We start from the raw sequence: 20,941 nt of genomic DNA, 5'->3' as shown, positions 1-20,941 counted from the left end.
GGAGCCAGCATCATTGTGTTAATGAGGCAACTTTAAAAAAAAAAAGAAGACCCTTAGAGTGGCTTAAGCAGGAAAAAAGCACTAATTAAGCAAATAGATCTAGTAGTCTATCAGGTTTTGTTCCCTGGTGTCTAATTAACAACTCATTTATTCTCCTAAAAGTCTTATTAACAGTCTGGCAAAGTGACTTCCAACACAAAACACAATTGTTTATTTTATTTATTTTTATTCAAACTTTATAGCATGATCATTGGCTCAAATTGAAAATAAAAATATCCTTAAATAGTAGTAAAAGAGCACCCCAAGGTCATATTTCCCATTATAATCCTCAGGGAGAACAATCCTTTTGTTGTTTGTTGAAAGTTCCCCACATGATGGCGCTGTCTAACAACAAACTAAACGTCCTCCCATAAAGTACAAATAAAATACATTTTTAAGGGACATGAATAAAAATAATACCACATTATTGTCCACCAGCAATGATTTTGATCCAGTTATAAAGAACACACAAAGTTTCTGCAAGTATCAACTGTCTTAGTTCTTATCAATGATCCAAATAAACTAAACTTGGCAAAGGCACTTGATAATTTTCATTAAGTGGTAAATAAAAGAAATGCAAATAATTGACAAGGCACCAGTACAGATTGAAATGTGTTGAGACCCTTCAAGAAAGAGCTACCTTAAGTAAAGTAGTCCAAATTAAGCTCTTTCTTTAGCATCCGTCATTTTTCTTCCAAAAGGAGACAAAATATGGAAAACTCTTCTGCACCATTCACCATGAAGCCTAAAACCTACGGCTCCAGAGCCCCACATGGCTCTTTTTTTTATCTGACAGTTGTAAACTAGAACTGTGCAATCTCTGCAGCCCTCCCAGTTCATGTGGATTGGTCGTCAATGACAGCCCGCCATTTAAATTGTGCACGAGTACTGGCAAGGTATTTTTTTTTGGCTGGTCACATTAAAGAGACGCAATATGGTAAAAAGCTGAAAATAGAAAAGTGATCTTCCTGTTTTTCACAGGTTCATTTCAAGTTTGTCCAACGGCAGGCAAAGATGCCCAGTTTCCTTCTTCATCAGCTCCCTCTAAACATTTGAATTTTCTGTTTGTCTGCCAAAATATTGGTGACGTAATGTTCAAAATCCCCATCGTGGATTCCAGTGTATCTAAAAGCACCATCTTGAAGGTTCTTCTCCCAGTAGTGGTGCCAGTTGCCACGCTGGTCTGCGCCAAATCCAAACACATTGACCTGCAATATGAGCACCAAGAATTGAAAATATTTGAAGTATCAATCAAGCCAAAAGTACCATCAACAATGTTACCTTATCGCATATGTGGATGGCAAATAGCAAGCTGAGGAAGCCCGTGGACGGATAGCCTCCGTGTCCTTCCAGCCATGATTCGCAAACGTATTTGAAAAAAGTGGGGTTGTAAATCACCACCTGCCAAATAGCAAGACAATTCATATAAAAAAAATATATATTTCAAGTGGTTATTGCCAAAAATGTGACTCAAATAAGACTAGCATCACTTCAAAAGAATAGTACTCAAGTAAAAGTGAAATTTGGCATCCAAAAACATGTATTTTAGGTAAAAAATACTCAGTGAACAGAGTAATCAAGTTTCTTTAAAACACTGGTATATATATATATAATTTTTTAAATTATATTAACAATTACTTGACCATATTAGGCACAAAAAAGTAAATCCACATAAATGAAACCTCTCCAGTGTCCTCATGTCCTACCAAGAAATTAAAAATATCATATTTCCAGTGTGTCACTGAGTGAGAGTTATAAATCCTCACTTTTGAGTAATGTTGACAGCAATGCTCTAACCTAAATATAAAATAATACTAAATGCAACATATTACTACCAACAATACACAATTCCAAACAGTATATCTGTGAAAGAAAACAACAAATAAATACCTTATCCTTGTTTGCCTTAATCCTAGGCACAACTGGAGCATAAGTGCTGCGTGGGAAGAGAGCAAAACAAAAACAAAAAACCGCAAACAAAATAAACCAAAAAAAACAGCAGGTTAGTGTGTTTTGTCATCAGTTTAAAAACAGCCATCAATTCCATTTTACAGCCTGTTTACACCATCAGTGTCACCACACAAATGATGCAGGGCTCCGTGTACGACTTTTATCTCATTTAGGCCATGATGGCCCTCGTGAACAACTGATTAAATGTCACAGGAGGAAATTTTGCAACCACTGGCAGGCAGGTGGATTATACTGTAAAATATTTGCATAATTTTTCATATGCATGTTAAATTAAGAGTTGTTTACCCGCCCTGGCGCGCCAAGGAAAGTGCAAACATCAGCGTAAAAATGTGAAAAACGTGTGTGTAAATGGCGTATAAAAGATGAGCCACTTCATCGGCATACTAATGATTGTTACTGTATGAATAATATGATAAAAAAATACAGGTAGCAGGAAAGTGTATTGCCCTCAAATTCAGGTTATGCAGCGGATTTAACAGCAATTCCTCCATTTTTTTTGTGAATTGACTAGTTATGTTATAATACAGTCGCTGTTAACTACAAAGCCAATGTAGTTTCCATGCAAATTCCATCATAAAGCCGCTCAACTTCACGACAGGGATCTCAAAATGAAGTGTGTACTTTGTATAAATACACACATTCACGCAAATACACACACACACCTCCACTTTCCACACAACGCAGAGTTTCGGCTTGTAAAATGACATTTAACGATGCAGAATGATTGCTTGGGCAACAACTGCTTTTTTTATTAGGCACATTTGTTTAAGTTTATCTCTAGTGCAGAGTTATAGGTAGAAGTATACATTTATCTTGTTTTGTTTATTTTTTTCATCAGGCAGATTCAGGCATTCAACCACAAGTTATTGAGGATTTTTAGCAGGTGGGCTAATAATTTATTGGAGGATTATTTTTCTTTTTCCTAATCTTCAGGCTTGATTTTTCTTGGGAGAGCTTGACAAATTGGCTTTAATTCACATTTATGTTTGTCTACCGTGGTTATTAGTATGAAGACAGAAATACATTTTAGTTACAGCCCCAAGTAAGACTCGAAAGTAGACTTACTATTTTTCATAGTATTTAACTCATTTCATGTCATAATGGGAGATAGACATGCAATTCAATGAAACCAGGAACGTGAGTTGTCTTTTTTGGGGTTAATCTGACAGTGATTGGACGTCTGCCGTGTTAATGACAGCCATTGAGTTAAAAAAAAACCAAAAAACAAGACAATTTTGAGAAGAATGTTGGACTGAAAATGTCAACGAGGACACCTCCTACTATTGAAATATTGATGAACATAGGTTCAAATCTAGGTCACGTCCACATGTGTAGAGTTTGCATGTTCTCCCCGAGCCTACGTGGGTTTCCCCCGGGTACTCCGGTTTCCTCCTACATTCCAAAAACATGCACAGTAGGCTGAGTGGACACTCTAAATTCCCCATGAGTGTAAGTGTACATGGTTTTCCATCTGGCCACCAATTCAGAGTCTCCCCTACCACTGGCTCAGAGTCAGCTGGGATAGGCTCCAGCACCCCCCTCCCACGACCGAAATAATGAGATAAAAGAATTTGAACATACTAATTAATGGTGCCTGTGGTCAAGGCGCTAATCATCCACTGCAGGTCCAGAGTCTTGAAAGGGATGAGGACCAGGATGGTGGCATTGTCCAGGTCAGTGGCGCTTTCTGGATACATCAAGCGATGCGTGGTTCTGGAACCCACGTCTTCTTCAAACCCATCTGTGACCGCTTGATTCATTCTGCAGCAAAACAGTGACAATTTGATAATCTATGCAGATTCAACATCATTCTTGGTATGGGTGATGAGTATGTTAATACTTTAGTCCTTTTTTTCAGTTTATGTTTCAAATGTACTGTTAACGGATGCACTTTTTTTTATATGTATCGTATCTTGTGCTGACCCGGCCAATCTGTCAAATTTTTAAAGCCAATGTGGCCCCTGGACCGAAAAGTTTGCCCACCCCTGGTTTAGAACAATATCAGTCTCCCTTTCCAACCCGACCATGCCTGTTATCCCACCCGACGATACACCATTCCCGCCGAAGTAATTGGTGAGAACTCGGAGGCTGTCGGATGCCGTCCAGGCGGCGTAGGAGACAAATCATTAGGACGACCCCCAGCACCTTTCATGAGTAACATGGCCTGTCTTGTCCGCTGAGGTCTTGGCAATATCATTTTGCTCATTACTCACTCTCCCGATGACAGCCTTGTAGCAGCCTGACATTTTCCAAGCTAGTGTGTCAACTGGCCTCCCAGTTGTAGACACAGTTAAACATGGAAAATGTGCAGTTTTGACTCGTAACAATACTCCAAAGTGGTTATAAAATACAGCCAATGGCTATACAACCAGAAAAAGTCAGCACAGTTATTCTTCATAACTCTAAACTGACCCCACTGCATGTAGTTTGGCTTTGTCTGATTTAGAAAAATAATTTAACTCATTCCATTGACGGATATAGAAGTCCATTTCATTTAAACTGGGAGTGATTGACTTGAAACTGCAAGGTAAACATAATGAATGCAATATGCATATATATTCATAATTCATCATTTTTTAATGGATGCATAACTATTTTTACTACATTTTTTCTTAGTTGAATGATGTACTTCACTTAAAAATCTTGATTCAATTATTTTTTAGTATATAACTATTTCAATACATGCATCTTATTAATTGTTAAACTGGCAGATCTTTTTCCAGTTAAAGTCCACCAGTAAATTATTTTTCCATCAATTTGTCTGTTTGTAAATAACCCTGACACATTTATTTATTCCAGTTATTTCTCATAGTATCCTAAAATGACGTCTTTGTGCTCGGGGTGCAGTTGCGGCTCACGCAGCATGTAATGAGCGAGTAACACTTTAAAGGTCACCAGTATTTCACGGCTTCTTCTTTTCACGAGCCCAATTCTATTACTCCCCGTTGCCGCTACTCTATCTTCTTTTTTTTAAGGTTAACTTTTCAAAACGCTAACATGCTTCCGGCTGACGAATCCCCGAGAGGATCTCCGTGCAGCTTTTTACGAGTAGAGCGAACACATCACATCAAAATGCATAAGACTCCACGATTTAATAGAAACCTTCATTACTATGTGTCTCGTAAAAGATATGCACTTGTACGTTGATTTATGGCTAGGTATTAAACATAGGGATACTGTGTAAATGTTGGGAGGTGAAAAGATGAGTGTCAGGGTGAGGATCAGATGTCAAATGGGGAACGAGATAGAAATAATGCCAAAGAACTGCCCTGGGGGGACACTGGAGGGACTCAATTGGGTATTTGCAAGTACGTACTGTATTTTTCAATGAGAAGGGAAAAAAATACACATAAATAGCAATGCACCACCTAGAATTATAGTCCTATTTTATATCATTCTAGCACAGAGGTGAGGAACCTTTTTGATAGAGACAGCCAGAAAAAAAACATATTTTTCAATGTTATTCCTTGACAGCCAAACTGAGAATTTAAAAGTCAAAAGACATGTAAATGTGCAGTTTTTTTTGTTATTTAAACACTTAAAGTACAACATTTTTATTCAATGAGAGTATGCATGCATAAGAGTGTCTAATGGGGAAAAATAGAGGGACATTTTATCTTACAGATTAGCGGAGAGGCACAAATGGCTCGCGAGCCAAAGGTTTCCAACCCCAATTCTCTTATGTCATCCCTCCAATTCCCGAGGTTATTGCATCTGGGTTTTCAAGCCAATTTCAACAACAAACAAACAGGATAATTGACCTCATTTTCTATGCTGGTTTGAAAATCCCTTCTAATGAAGATATTTGCACTGGTTTACATCATACTCGCTCGTATAAGCTTTTGACTGATCCCCACTCAGCAGAGCCAATAGCGATGCACGAGTGCTGATGGATGAGCAAAGAGTTTACACAAAAAAAGGGCCTTATTTTTTGCAATTTTTGTCAGCTGGATTTTTAGATGACGCATTTATCTGGCGAATTACTATTTCATTTTCTTCTCCAATACATTTTGTCATCGTTTGGCCAAGTTAGGTTTAAATATGTACTTATATAACAGTAGTATGTACACAAAAATGCTCACTGACCTTAAAACAAAATGACTGGAGTCAATGAGATGTCCATAGCGTGACCCCCTCAGGTTCCCAGAGTTCCCCACCACGGCACAAGTCCGGCAGCGTTCCGGCCCGCCATCGGCGTAAAGCACGTGGTCCGGAATAAGCCGGAACAGCTCGTCCACCACCTCGTCGAAGTCGGCCGGCCGCTTCTCTTGCTGCAGCAGCTGAAGAGGCGAGAAGGGCGAGACAAGACGCTCAGTGTACATCTGGCTGCGAGCTAACTTTAAGTGGAAACGATTGAACAAGGGCAAATGAGCTTCGGGAGGCCAACACATTACTGTCATTTCCTCCGGGGGGGCTTTTGGAGCGCTCGTCTTGGAGTGGCTCTCAACTGGCTGAGACAGCAAATAAAACAGATATAGCCACGGTGTACTCTTTTCTACTATTTGTGTGGAGAAGGCTGGAAAATTCACTTGCACTTTGTCTGTTTATTTGTCTACCGTTGCAGAACTAAATGGGCTATATTGGATGTACACTCAATAGATTCCAAATATCAAACTTTGGTCCATGGCGTTCCTTAGTGCGGACCACAAAACAAATATCATGCGAGCCAATTAGGAACTAGCGCCAGAAAAGATTGTGACCGGATGTTTGGTCACTGGTCTTTTGGTCCCTTTTGGTAGCCAGTCAAATGGTGACAGAGAGTTTACTGTTGAAAACGGCTCTCAAAATTATATACATGAGAGAGTTTAATATCTAATTACTGTTTAATATCTAAGTACTGTTTAATATCTAAGTACTATTTAATATCTAAGTACTGTTTAATATCTAAGTACTGTTTAATATCTATGTACTGTTTAATATCTAAGTACTGTTTAATATCTAAGTACTGTTTAATATCTAAGTACTGTTTAATATCTAAGTACTGTTTAATATCTAAGTACTGTTTAATATCTAAGTACTGTTTAATATCTAAGTACTGTTTAATATCTACGTACTGTTTAATATCTAAGTACTGTTGAAACTAGCTCTCAAAATTATATTCATCAGAGTTTAATATCTAAATATCTACTGTTTTCAACAGTACTTAGATATTAAACAGTACTTAGATATTAAACTCTCTCATGAATATAATTTTGAGATCTGGTTTCAACAGTGGACTCTCTGTCACCATTTGACCGGCGACCAAACATCCAAGCACTGAAAAGATTAATGTCAAGTTTGTCCTTGTACCTGCCACCATTTAAAGGTTTCCTCCGAGAGGATGCTGTTGTCCCTGGTCATCAGCGGATGGACGGACTGGTTGAAGCGCTTGGAGAACCACGTGTCGTTGTTCGCCTCCGTCATGCACCGCCTGCAGGCGCACAGGGGGACCTTAGACGAGGCCGCCAAGTGGAAGGCGTGCTTGAAGAAGTGGTCCTGCAAGGGGAAGCTGAAGAGGAAGGTGGCGAACATCATGGAGAACAAGAGAGCGAGCAACAGAAGTGCTAACGTCTTCCTGCGTTTGGACAGCGTCATGCTGTCACGGTTAAAATCCACGGCTTGGGAACTCGGAGGGCGCTCGGGGGAAAATCGTGTCCCGTCGATAAGGTCACGGGCTGAGGGGTCGTCACTTCGTTTAGTCGTCAACCTAAAATGGAAACAGAAGGACAGCCATTTTTAGTTTTGTTGTTTTTAAGCCAAGAAAAAATGATTGTAGATTTGCATTTGCAAACTCACTGACTATTTAATGCATTTATGAAAGAATGACTTTTCCCTGCAGTTGATTGATTCCCATTTGCATACTCACTGATTATTTCATGCAAATGTGTTACTTTCTTTTTGTACGCCTTCTATTATTTGGGATGTCATTTTATTATTGCCTAAAAACCTAGAGCAGTGACGGTAGGGAGCAGGATTTATTTACCTAATAAAGAAGAATGGAGGAAATATTCACTTTTTTTTTAAAGCGCAATGACTGTTGTTTTCCTGTCTTCCAATTTTGGAATGTACATACATCTTTTTTTAACATTTTTTTAGCACCTTCAACACAATATCCCTTTGCACCACAGGTTGAAAAATATGTTATGCCATTTTTATGAAGCCCCTATTTTCTCCAGTGTCAAAATTCCTACAATAAAAGGTGGTAGAAGAAATGTTCCCCAGATAGATGCACTCTGTCTGGGTCTTTTTTTGGTTCATTTTGCTCCCCATGCATCCAAACAGGATCAGTTATTTGGGCTTTCCAGAATTTCTATGCATCTATATTTAGCTGACAGCAGATTCCAAGTGAAGATATGGCGCTATCACTACGGTGCAGAGAGGGTGTAATACAAGGCAAAGTGATCCCTAGAAAGCCTACCTGCCCTTTTCAGCTTAACAAGCCGCCCTTCTCGTAGACGAGATTGGCGACAAAGTACATTATGAAGCGAGGAAACCTCCTGGCCTTTCTTGATTAGAAATTGATCAGGTCATTCAAATGCTAACCCTGCAGGGAAGTAAAGAGGATTGGCTTCCCAGGCCACCGTCGCTTTTCCAATCAGAGCGACGCTTATTATCGGGGGGGAAGGAAGGACACGGGACGACTGGAAGCCATTTAACATCACGTTGGATTTGGTGGGAAAGTTTTCAAAGAATATACATAGCTTGATTTGTGTAATAGAAATAGCAAGGGAGAAGAAGAAAGTCATTTATGGAGAGATTTTTTTTACATGCAAAAGGGCAGATTTGTGGAAATACCCAATTATTTGCATGAAATATTCACTTATCTGATGCCATTTTGAAGGCCTTTTTCTGTAATAGTTGAACTTTATTTCTTTTTTTAAATTATTTTTTTGTCTTACTGCATACAAACATTATCAATTTTTACCCAAGTTATATTACATATTAGCTTCAACTCCTATTGTAACATATATAAATATATACTCAATTTGAATACTTATTTTATTTCTATTATTTTTTTGTCTTAATGCATGCAAACAAAATGTACCCCTTAAAACTACCAATTTTTCCACATGCTATATTACATATTCATTTCAACTCCTATTGTTACATATATAAATATATACTCAATTTGAATACCACATTATTTTTCTCTTTAAAGTATTTTCTTCCTTGCAAATTTCTACATTATCCATGGAAAGAAAATTAAAAAATAGGGCCACAATTTATGTTTAATCCATGACTATCACCACATTATTAAGTAAGGCATACCATTTGTCCATCCATATTTTTTGGCCACTTATCCTGTTCCTACACTTTAACGTCAGCAGCAAAGATATAAGCCTTTGCACAATTTAGGCGGCTCCTGCTGCCGAAGTCACAGCGGACTCCAAATTTGCATACAAGGCGAATTGCATTATTGTCTACTAGGGGGCACAAGGGGGGGGCTTTGACAAGCTGGGGACACTGCAATGAACAGAGCTGCTTCTCCCCATAAATGAGGCCGCCTTTGACGTACGTCATTTCCAAAAGCCGCCCCCCATCCCCCCCCCCCCCCCCCCCCCGCCCTCTGTCTTGAGTATTCGCCAACAGCTGGCGACTTTTTCAAACATGGCTTCTGTTTGGCCTGACCTTGTCTGACGAAAGGATGGCAGCCTCACGCTGATCAAAGTTTGCCGAGCTGAGACAGCAAAGGCAGAGGAGGGTCTGTTCCATTTTGAAAAGTCATCACCTTCGTGGGATGTCGTTAAAAGGGGGATTTTGGTTTCGGGGAAAAGGAGTGTCTGCAATGTGATGAGATCTTTAGCGACCCTCCCAAAAAATATTTGGTTTTGCTGGGAGAGACAAAAATGTCATCAACCTGACAAATGGAGGGAAAGAAGTGATAGAAAGTTAAGCTACTATTCACCTTGACAACAGTACTTCATCCTCTGATGCCAAATAATTTAATTAGCTTAACTGTGAGTGAATTGTTTGTAACAATTGAATGAGCTTCTCATACAGCTATGTATATTCATTAACTTATTACTTTCAGACATTTACAGCAGTAGTTTTATGCTCAAGTTAAAGTAAAAAAAACTGAAACAAAAACAAAACAAACAACTTAATTCATCCTAAATATAAATAAAAATTATTTGACATATAATGCTGTAATTGGGTGGCGACCAACGAAGATGCACCTCGCCTCCTGCCCATAGTTAGCTTGAGATAGGCTCCAGTACCCTGTGATCCTTATGAGGATCAGCACTATATGGTAAATGAATGAAAGCGAACTGATTTTTATTTTATTAAGAAAATACATCAGATGGCAGTGTTTTTTTTGTCTGAATTTGGTTCGGGCAGCATGGGTTTGATTCCCGCTTGGTTGTTTTTCTCAATGTGTGTCTTACAACTGACTGGCGACCAGTCGAGGGTGTAGCCTTTTGCCTTAAGTTCACTCTGCCAAGGGTGAACCCTATTGAAAATTAATGAATATATATATAATATGTATGTAGAGTAAGATGTAAATTATAATGCATATTTTCTGAGTGGCAGGGTTTGTAATTCAAGATAAACGAGAGTCATTTGTCATTTTTTTTGCAGAGTCCAATCACTATTTCTCCTGCATTTGGATTGACTTTGTGAAGAAAGTCACAGAGGGAATTTGGTGCTGGGTATATTTTTCCGCTTCCTACAAAAGTGATGTTTTGAGTCCCAGCAGGTGATTTTGTTGGCGTTGACTGTTTTTGGGCGGACAGATTAGACACGTCGACCCAAAAAAAGGGAAGCTATTGTGTTACGGGATGGCGACGTGTCATTTTTTTTTTGGCAGGTGGGAGCTGGAATCCTGACAGGATGTGTATATCATCAGTGAAAACAATGGAGCTCGCAAATAAACAAAGCAACAAAGACAAGATGAATTAATGCCATGCATAAATACAGCAGAGAGCTTGTAAAAACACGAAGGAATGCACGTAGCAGACTGACAGTGAATTGTCAAGTCAAAAACACAAGCTAAACAAAAAGAAATATGATTCTATTTGCAAAAATCGTCGTCCTAAAAAAGTCAAGTGGAAGCTTATATTATATCGGACTAAAAATATGTCACACACACAATAAAATTCATTAATAAAATAGAAAAAAAAATCATATATCCACTATCAGACATTCAGTAATAAGTTCAGTACTAGTGATTTAAATACCCCCCAAAAATGACTTGATTTTTGTTGAGATATTTCAATAGTAAAACACAATTCAATTATATTTAATCATAAATCCCCTACCAGACATTCAGTAATAAGTTCAGTACTATTGATTTAAAAACCCGAAAAAAATGACTTGATTTCTGTTGAGCTATTTCAATAGTAGAAACCCAATTCAATTATATTTTAACCCAGAAAAGTATAGTTTAATTACCAGTGTTAAATGATCTCCAGTGGAAAGCAGCATTGGACTGGAACATTTGCTTCTGAGTGAAAAAAAATACACCCGGAGGGATATTTTTTTTCACTCCAAAACTAATACTGTAACTGAGAGAATGTGAAATGAAACGATTTTTATTTTACATTTGATGGCATCATATTTGCAAATCCAGAGAGGCTTTAAGTTTGGCGCTGTACTTGGGAGTTTTATTCTCACGTATTGGCTTTCAGGCAGCGTTTTATCTTCGTATAAAAAAGGCGTCTGTTTCCTTCTCCAGTGCATAAAGAGGCTTTCAGAGTGCATAGAAGTCTGTTGCCATGATTAAAGTAAGTGAAGAAGTTCAGTAGTGAAAGCTTGCTGATATGAAAGTAGATCTGTTGTTGGATTGAAAACAAATACGAGATAAGCTCCCCTTTTTTTAAAATGATAAAGCGTCAACATTCAACCTTTTTGAAACACTAATAGGTTCCGCTGATATGTTTTTAAAAAACTAGTTATCAGGGGATTTTAAAAAAGCACAACCATTCAAGCTTAGCTTTAAAGTGCTTTATTTTAGAACTAGTATTGATTTTGAACACCTTGTTACAGTGTGTTTCGGCAGGATTGCACACAGTGTATCATTTATTTTTCTACTAGGAAAAAAAACAACTTAAAACGTTAAAAAGGGGAGAAAAACAACTTAAAACGTTAAAAAGGGGGAAAAACTTCTCAAAAAAGCCAACCAATGTATTAATTGTATATAAGAGCGACATTTTAACAGTTTTTGTGTTATAAAATGAGTACTGAAATGTTTGCATGCCTATTTTCAAGCCAAATTGAAAGGGAATGAGATGAACCTCTCTGATTGGCTTCAACAGGATTTACTATGTTGCTCTACAATGGCTTGATTCTCTGTTCTCAATAATTTCAAATTTATGAAATGCATTCAACAAGAATGATCTGAAAACAGTTTTTTTTTCTCCTCCTTTCTAGCTTCGCATATTTGATTCAGATCTGGGGTTGCAATAAAAAAAAATGTCTCCTCGTGCTCTAGCTTTCATGCTTATGTCCTTCACACGCTCATGTGCGCGGCAGCCCGGAGCAACCAGGCATTTCCCCGGAGAGTTACCTCCATTGCCTGGCGTCCCTGAATGGAAACAGAAAGCAGTTCAGCTCCAGATGAGCCATCACGGCGAGAATTGTTCCCCCAGCTCCGCTTTGGCATTTTTGGAACACTCGCACAACACTTTGCTCTTGACTCAAAGCCATTATAACCTCTGTTGATACAGCTTGAATGAGTACGACAGGGAAAATGGCTAATTGGAGACCATTTGAAAAGAAGAGATTGCCACTTTACCTCAACAAGGTAAAATATAAGCAGACTTGAAAGCCCTACGTAAGTTTGGTTTTTGTTTGGATGAAGACAAACAATTGTTAAAGGCACTCAAAATGGGTTAATTTACGACACTTTTGAGGGGTTTTGTCAGAAAATTTGATGGACTGGTTTAAAGAGCGTAAGACGACGACACTTTAGGGTGAAAATATTGAAGTGAAGATTTTTGAGGTGAGGGTTAACGAATCATTTCAGTTAAAAAACACATGTAATTACAGTAATACAATGAACACATTTCTTTTAAAAGGCATCAAATCTTATTTTAACACTGTTGAATGGTGTTTGATTTTAATGGACGCTCAAATTATTAAGTTTTTCATTGCTATTGACGGTAATAGTTCTTCGGCTATGGACTTAAAGCCGTTCATCATTGGTAGACGTCCAATCCGTTTGTCTTCCTACTCCAAATTGATTGGACATCCAGTAGGTAAATGTCTAATAGATGGAAGTCTACACGTTATTTATTCGCTACAAGTTGTCCCACTTCAAATAGATTAGATTTCTATCCATGTCAATGGTAGCAATGGAGCTCATTGACAAATTAATGTATAGTTCATTTCAGCATTTGACTATGCATTGACATCCCCAAATAAGAGTAGTACACCCCTCTGTCCATTCAATATCGGTTAGCTACAGCAACATTGGTCCTCGCTCAGAGACAACCAGTTGCTCATTTGCTAACTCATTGACGGATCAATAACCCGTCGCTCCAGGTTTGCTCTCCCCTTGAATATTTGATTTTCTCCTACTAGGACAACGTCCAATCATTGTGCCAGGAGCCAATGTATTTTTTTCTGTACGAATTGATACCAAGGTGAACAAAATGTAGGGCAGGCGAGTTTATTGACGCCTTGTCGAGCCTCGTGCTCCATCTTTAATGGGACGTCTGTCTTTGCGTTTAACAAAAGAGCGTTATCTATCTCATTTGCATGGGACTTTTTTTTTCGTGCTAGCTTTCCAGTGTTTTTTTACGAGGCTTCCTGCACTTTCTCTGATAGGAAGATGAAGCAGGGACGAGAATTTAAAGCAGCTTCGTTATTAATGTGCTTTGTCAAAGCACTTCTCCGTTTCAAAGACAGACTGTCCCATCCATCACGACTGAGGGAACAACATGGAAATAATCACGTCTATTTGCATTTTTTTTAACAAAAAAAATCGTTTGCCTCGATACTACCGATTCCGTTCGTGCCGTTAATGAGGTTACAGGCCGGGAATAAGTTTTATTACACGCTACGTCGACATGTGAGGGAGAATTAAGAGCGAGGCGATATGTCGTTAAAAATAATTTCCACACGTAGCAGCCAACCAGATTACAACGTGGAAATACACTCGGAGGATTTGGCCGACAATTTGGCAGGAAGCTTGAAAGGAAACATTTGCCAAGCGTTTCTTGTACTACAACTGCATCTCTTTGTTTCGTATCCGACAAGCTTTAATTAGGCTGAATTGCGCTACACTCCCAAATAACACCAAATGCTTGATTTCTCTTCTTTTTGCGACTATTTCCTCCCAATATGTGTTTATTCCCGTTAGAACCTCTGCTTTTTGGGAGGAAAAAAAAAGTCCTGTCATTAAAAATAAAATGTCATCCTCTCTAGAGAACTAAAACAAGGCTTGTCTGTTCAAACCGGAAAAGACCAGTCAAGTGAATACCACAGAGGTTTGCTATTGTTATTTTGTAGAAATCATTATTTTTAATTGTCTAATTAACTTCCTGGTTGCTCTAAACAAATTCCCGTCAAAGCCACCAATTATTTTAATATTCTTCACCCAAGCTTTTGCTCAAATCAAAAAACATCAACTCAATTTACGCCTTGCTTTTGGCAAGATGGCATACATTCCTAAAAAAATCATTAAACTTGATGGACTGTCATTTATACTTTTCAGTGCTTCCAAAATCCAAGACTTTGAAACTGGAGCGACCATGTTTCCTCCCCTGAAGCAACCCATGCCAGTTACAGTGCTTTGGGAGTTGGCAAGGATTAAAGATGGGAAATATTAAATCACCTGCACGTCCTCAGTAAGAAGCGTTAGCGCTACCTGGTTTAATCTTTGGGGCTTGTGTGTTATCTGACCACTGCAGCTTGTTCATACCGAGAACCCCCGTTGGACCACGCTGGGCCACCTCAGAACTTTCTCCGTCAATATCATCAACCACCACAGTTCTCGTCTTTGAAGGCAAAGCGTATCCAGAGGGCATGATAGCGTTTTATTTGTGGAGATTTACAAGCACTCGAAGAATCAATGTTCATTAAATGAAAGGATACACCGACTGCTATTTTTAGAATTCATCAACAGATTCACTTGATTAAAGCTAATGTGCAATTATGATCACGATTAGATCTCTCATTCCCGTTATTTTTTACTTTTTTGGGCGCCTGAAAGTCAGAGCACCAGTCAAAGATGGTTTTTTTTTCATTTACTTGATTTGCCGGACTTTTCTTTCAAGATCCAGTAAAGAAAAGTCCAAAGAAAGGAAAAAATACAGATAATGAGAAGGGAGAGGAACAAAATAGCGGATTAGAGTAGGAATAGTACAAGAAGAAAGTTAATACTACATGAGAAAAGTACTAATCAAAGTTATACACATTAGATTATTATTGTCATTTTATTGCTTGTTTTGATCTTTATCTGTTTTTTTGGTTTCATTTTTGGCGGCGTAAGGTCTGAGTCAACACAATATCCAAACATTGAAGTAAAATTAGAGTTGTAAAAAAACTACAAGATTAGAGTGGTTACATTACAAGATAATGACAGCAACCCTTTTTCATCAAACTGTCAGGCTTGCATTAAATGTCAACTCTCCAAAACAAGTCATAAAAGTTGCTATTTGGAATTGGCCCAGAGTGACGTTATAGATTCGCCTGCAGGAGATGAGTGGCCGGCCGGTGGAGAGAAAGCAAAACTCAATAATGGCAGTATTATCCTTTAAGCTGATTACGCGCTTGTGTCAAAGTGCTGACTCTCATCTGACGGAAAGACCGTATTTTCGCGTGTGAAAAAGATACAGGTGGGAGTACACTCGTCTCAGGAACTGGAAAAAAAGTGTTTTTCCCCCATTTACTTAGCGGCTCTTTTGATTAAGCAAAGGTGAGGTTTTGTCTCTACGCGCTGTCGGGCTACTTCTTTCATTGTGACACTCGGGTTGCCAGCCTGCCTGGCAAAACCAAGCGTTTGATCAGCCTGAGTGGAAAAGAAACTCTTAAAAGGCCCACGTCAGGGGGAAATAAATCATGCGGTGAGCCCTTTGCGGGGCGTGGAAGTTTGACAAATGAGCAAAATGAGGATCCTAGAATGTCCTAGTGAACGTTGAAATCATGACAGGACGTTCGGTCGCCGGTCTTTTGGTCTCCGGTCTTTTGGTCTCCGGTCAAATGTACTTAGATTTTAAACAGTACTTAGATATTAAACAGTACTTAGATATCAAACAGTACTTAGATATCAAACAGTACCAAGATATTAAGCAGTACTTGGATATTAAACAGTACTTGGATATTAAACAGTACTTAGATATTAAACAGTACTTAGATATTAAACAGTACTTATTAAACTCTCTCTCTCTCTCTTAGATATTAAACTCTATCTCATGAATATGTTAATAGTTTTGATTATATAAATATGACGGACGCAGGTCAAGGGAGTTGAGGTCAGAAGTCAAATTTGTTTTTTTTTTGTGTTCTGGACTGCAAGCAAAAAATCTATTGATTTTAAACCACAATATCCAGAATATACACAGAGTTCATTCAAGTCTAAATACTTCAAAATAGTATCTCATTCCGCAACCTACTGCTTTTCAAGTCAAGTATTATTTATCACTATACATAACTTATATGCTATATATAACCCAAGTTCCTGGGAGAGCATCTCATCACAAGTCATGTTAATATTCGCAACGGTGCCAAAGACGCCGGAATCTTTCCACATCCAAGAATGTTAACACTTGATTTGCATATTCACAAGGTTTTGGGGCTGTGTGGGGTGGCCACAGCTAGGCCCACGCCACTATACCCTAAAAATAACCACCGTTGGGTTAATTATGCAAGAAAATGCACTCTAAAAGAGCTTTGGGAAAGAGCCATCTCTGGGTCGCAGCCGTGTGGCGAAAAAATGCTATTTGTTTTCAGCTTTTTGTTGTAGGAAAACTCAATTGCTGCCAAAGATCTTCCACAAATGTGACACACCAAAAACTGCTGTTTAAGTTATGTGTCATGTCAAGTGATAAAACTACTTTTGAAATGTATTTGTACATTTTTCCTCTTTTCTTGGAGCTTTGGGATCAGGAAAAAAAAAAGCCTGATTAGTTTTTTTTCTTCCCCTTTTAGTCCTGGAAGCCATAAAAATCCTGAGAAAGCGCCTGCGGATGTGCGATATCCACGTAAGCCACAGCCAAAACTTGACTTACTCTCACTGCTGCTGATTACAAAATTAGCAAAGACAGCATTTATTCACAATCACGGCAAGAGCCGAGTGGCACGCGTATGCTCTAAATGGGAAATCCATTTACATGCAGAGCGCTGGAATCTCCTCGAGAGCTTACATTGTTCGATAGTGCCCTTTCTTTTTCCCCCCCTCATACTCTTCACTGAACATAGTCAAAAAAGTATCAATATCATTCGGCAATTCAATTAATTTCAACAAGTTCCTATCCGATTATTTTGGTCAATTTCAACTAATAATCTCAAGATACCGCTCTACTTATATCAAAGAGTCACCTTCAAGTACTTTATCCAAGAATCCTACAAGGGCCCTCAATCCCTTAGACATAAAAATTCCTAAAGCATTACTAATAACATCCTCATTTTTACCCTGTTTTCATCTCCCGCTCCATCTTAGGTGTTTTAAGTGCTCCTTTTTAGTTTGGCAAGAGGAATATATTTACATTCTGCTGCTCATTATTCCTAATATGACCTCCTGAGTGAAATTATTCTGTATTTCCAGTCAAGGAGGAGTCCATTTAATCATCAAAAAAAGGCTGTTGTTCCAAAGTATGTTAATGAACTGCAATTAAACACGGATGGCGGTGAAGCATTAGAGGAGCTAATGATTTTGTCAGTAATTACAGCAGCAACAGGCCCATTTATTAGAATTAGCCCGAGTAATGCCGTGAACTGTTAGTCTACCTTAATATACGTTTTCATTCATTTCCTCTGGCGGCTGCACGACTCCGGCAAAGTCGAGGTTGCGGCATGCTTCACAAAGTCTGTTGCAAATTCGCATCGGAGCGGATAACAAAGGGATGACGTGTTTGGAAATTAGCGTAAATTTGCCAGTGCAGCGTGATGTAATAAGGCTAGGTGACTGCGGCGGAATACCACAAAGGGCTGTCATCAGGGTTATAGACAATATTGTCATTGGTCCCTGGTGTGGATTTCAACTGATGATCACCTGGGAATAGTATATTTTTTTATAGTTTGGTCAGGGCAACATATGCTGATAATGAAAAACTGAAAATGATGACTAAAGGATAGTGTAAGATTGAGAGTTTGCAAATGAAGTCCTGTTTTTTGGGTAGTAGTGATCTGATTACCGTATTTTCACGACTATAAGGCGCACTGGATTAAAAGGTGCCCCCTCAACAAATGACAAAATCCATATATAAAGTACACTGGAATATAAAGCACTATTTCAGACTTTTAAGTGCGCCTTTTAGTTGTGAAAATATGGTACTTGTAAATATGTTACCTTAGTAGATGTCCATTTGCTTGTTGTTCTCCATTTTATTGCTATTAGTACAACTTATAATGCTTACTTTCGGTCCAATGGAATAGTACGTAAAGGAATGTGTCTTTGTTTTTAAACTTCTTTTTGCTGAGGTAGTTAGAATTGTAGAAAAAAAAGATAATTGAACACATCCTTCAATAATTGCATCTTAAATCTCCCAAACAATGAAAAGGGATCCTGAAATAGTGTAGCTAAAGAAATAGCTCAAAATATTGGTTTTTCCTCACTATGCTTGAATTATGTGTTGTTTTCTAAAGACCCTTTTTACTTGGTCGCAATTGACCAAAGTCTACAGGCAGACTTTGATGTACTTTTCCCTTATTTTGTGGTAGCTGGGGGGGTGCCTGGCTACGGGTAAAAGGCTTGGCCAGGTGCTTCACAGCTTTTGCTGGCCAATTATCGCAGCGACCGGGCGGAAGACTGCCTACAGTCCAGCCGGGAGGCCTAACCATTAGCTTCGCCCTTCAAACAATGCACAACACGCCAAGCTTGGCAGGTAGTCTTGGGAAGTGACACATTACATATTGTGTGTGGGAGTTCTGACACAAGGTCATAGTAGAGATACAGTTTATGTATATATCAGAGACAAAGGAGAATGGAAAAAAATATTCAGTGTAGTATTTTTTGTTTGTTTGTTCGAGTGCAACTCCATGAAATTGGCATATGTTTCTGTTCTGGTCACTACTTGTACATTTTGGATAATTGTATTTTCTGTGTATTGCTTCATGTTGATTTTTTTGCCATTTTCAGGTTACTTCTTGTTGGTTTTGGGCTATTTTAAGGTTCCTAGGGAACTCCCTAGCTGACATTGTTTGACTACAAGGGGTGAAAATGAATGAGAATAAGACACAAAACTCTAGTTTTACAGCAAAAATGCACTTAATTCAGTATGTCCAGTATGAATGAGCTACAAAGTCAGGCAAAAGACCCCCGTAGGCCAGATTAGACCCCCTAGCGACCTACATGTTTGACACCACGGATCTAGCATCTACGCACTCATTGATTCTGTAACACAAATGTCTGTAGTCTGGGATTAAATTATTCAACATAAGAAAAAACATTTACACAGCAGTTTTCCTCATTTTGTACTTTTACAGTACTTGGTCATCCTCTCGAAAACCCCTCCATATATGATCAAGTGAACCTGTTACTGCAAACTACAAGGCCAGAAATAAGCATCTGAAACAGCAGCCAAGGTGATAAATGACTGCGTCGCTCAGCCATCACGGTTGGCTTAAAGCGTCCGTCTGAAGGCACCTGCCAATGTGCATTAAACATCAGCGCAAAGCCAAATTGCAGGAGGATCCTTAAGTGCTATTCTATCTTGCAGCCGGGTCTCTTTTAAATCATTGTCTGGGAACCATTTACGAGGAATATACGCTACACAAATAGTAGCTACTCGTGTATAAGCCCGGAGCTCGTGAAGGGGGAAAAGAAACAAGTTGCTGAGGTGTCATCTGGATAATAGCCAGAACCGTTAAGTGGAAACAGAGGGCAAATCAGCAAAGAATACAGTGGTGGTAAAATACAACAGGGTTGTGAAGACAAAAGTATTTGGGGAAAATCCTTGGTGGTCTAATAATAGCGAATGGCCAAAAATTGACACCCACCAACTTGCAAGCATAACTGAAACTTTTTAGGCTGTGGAAAAAGCACCTTGGAGTCCAATAATTAGACCTAAGGGAGGTAAACGAATTGCTATTCAATGGCTTGATTTGATATTGTGCCCTAACATGGAAAACAATATTTCCCTCGACACTGAGTTGTAGAAAAAAACAAATCCGTCTCCAAAAGATGTAAGCCAATAGCTACACTGTGCATCTGCGGAAATCAAATGAATATGGGACTCTTTTGGAAGCTTCCACTAAGGTAGAATTGTGAATAAATTCCAATTTGCCAAAAGCCAGAGTTCTAAAACTTTTAACACCAACAAAAGTTCAAATAGAGGCTGTTAAATATCGTGTTTATCAAAGGCAGTGAATCAGTCGAGAAGAAAAATGTGCTGTTTTTTGTTCCTAGAAAGCATCGGATTTATTTTCACTGTAAAAAGAACAGTACGACAATATAACCCTGGTTTATTTTGTCGTATACATCCCCCCAAAACAAGCACATTTTCTGATAACGCGGCTAAGGAAGACCCCACAATCAGGGGGAGCGTAAATATTCACACTTCGTCAATCTCGGTCCTTGACCTCGCATAGAAAAATCTCTAATATGCATCCAAATCCATATTATATATATTATATCAGTCTGGTACTGAATACCAGAAAAGAGCAAACTCCACCAAGATGGTTCTACCCTCATAGCAATGAAGCAAATTAAAAAATCATTGAAAAAAACTCCCAAACTTTGACATTGCACTTTTCTCATTGGGCCCGTTTTCTCATTCTAAGAAGACCACCATCCCTTAAATAATTACTAGTCAGCAGCAAGGATGAGTGACAAGCTTCAAAATAGCTT

The 20,941-nt window shown here is 38.6% G+C and overlaps 1 protein-coding gene across 2 annotated transcripts in view; it reads right to left on the bottom strand.

Moving 5' to 3' along the window:
* Window positions 1-247: 247 nt before the first annotated feature.
* Window positions 248-20,941, bottom strand: part of LOC144214644 (CMP-N-acetylneuraminate-beta-galactosamide-alpha-2,3-sialyltransferase 1-like) — a 43,171-nt gene continuing 22,477 nt past the window's right edge. For both annotated transcript variants that reach the window (XM_077743204.1, XM_077743205.1), the window contains 6 exons: window positions 7,300-7,696; window positions 6,097-6,290; window positions 3,592-3,771; window positions 1,930-1,975; window positions 1,321-1,440; window positions 248-1,247 (listed from right to left, as the gene is read on the bottom strand). In XM_077743204.1, the coding sequence (XP_077599330.1) occupies window positions 1,074-1,247; window positions 1,321-1,440; window positions 1,930-1,975; window positions 3,592-3,771; window positions 6,097-6,290; window positions 7,300-7,696 (1,111 nt within the window). In that variant the 3' untranslated portion in view covers window positions 248-1,073. The remainder of the gene's footprint in view (window positions 1,248-1,320; window positions 1,441-1,929; window positions 1,976-3,591; window positions 3,772-6,096; window positions 6,291-7,299; window positions 7,697-20,941) is intronic.

The sequence above is a fragment of the Stigmatopora nigra genome, chromosome 21, assembly GCF_051989575.1.
Source record: "Stigmatopora nigra isolate UIUO_SnigA chromosome 21, RoL_Snig_1.1, whole genome shotgun sequence".
NCBI classification, from domain to species: Eukaryota; Metazoa; Chordata; class Actinopteri; order Syngnathiformes; family Syngnathidae; genus Stigmatopora; species Stigmatopora nigra.
Note: the sequence above shows the minus strand (reverse complement) of the source record. Positions and strands in the feature narration are given on the sequence as shown.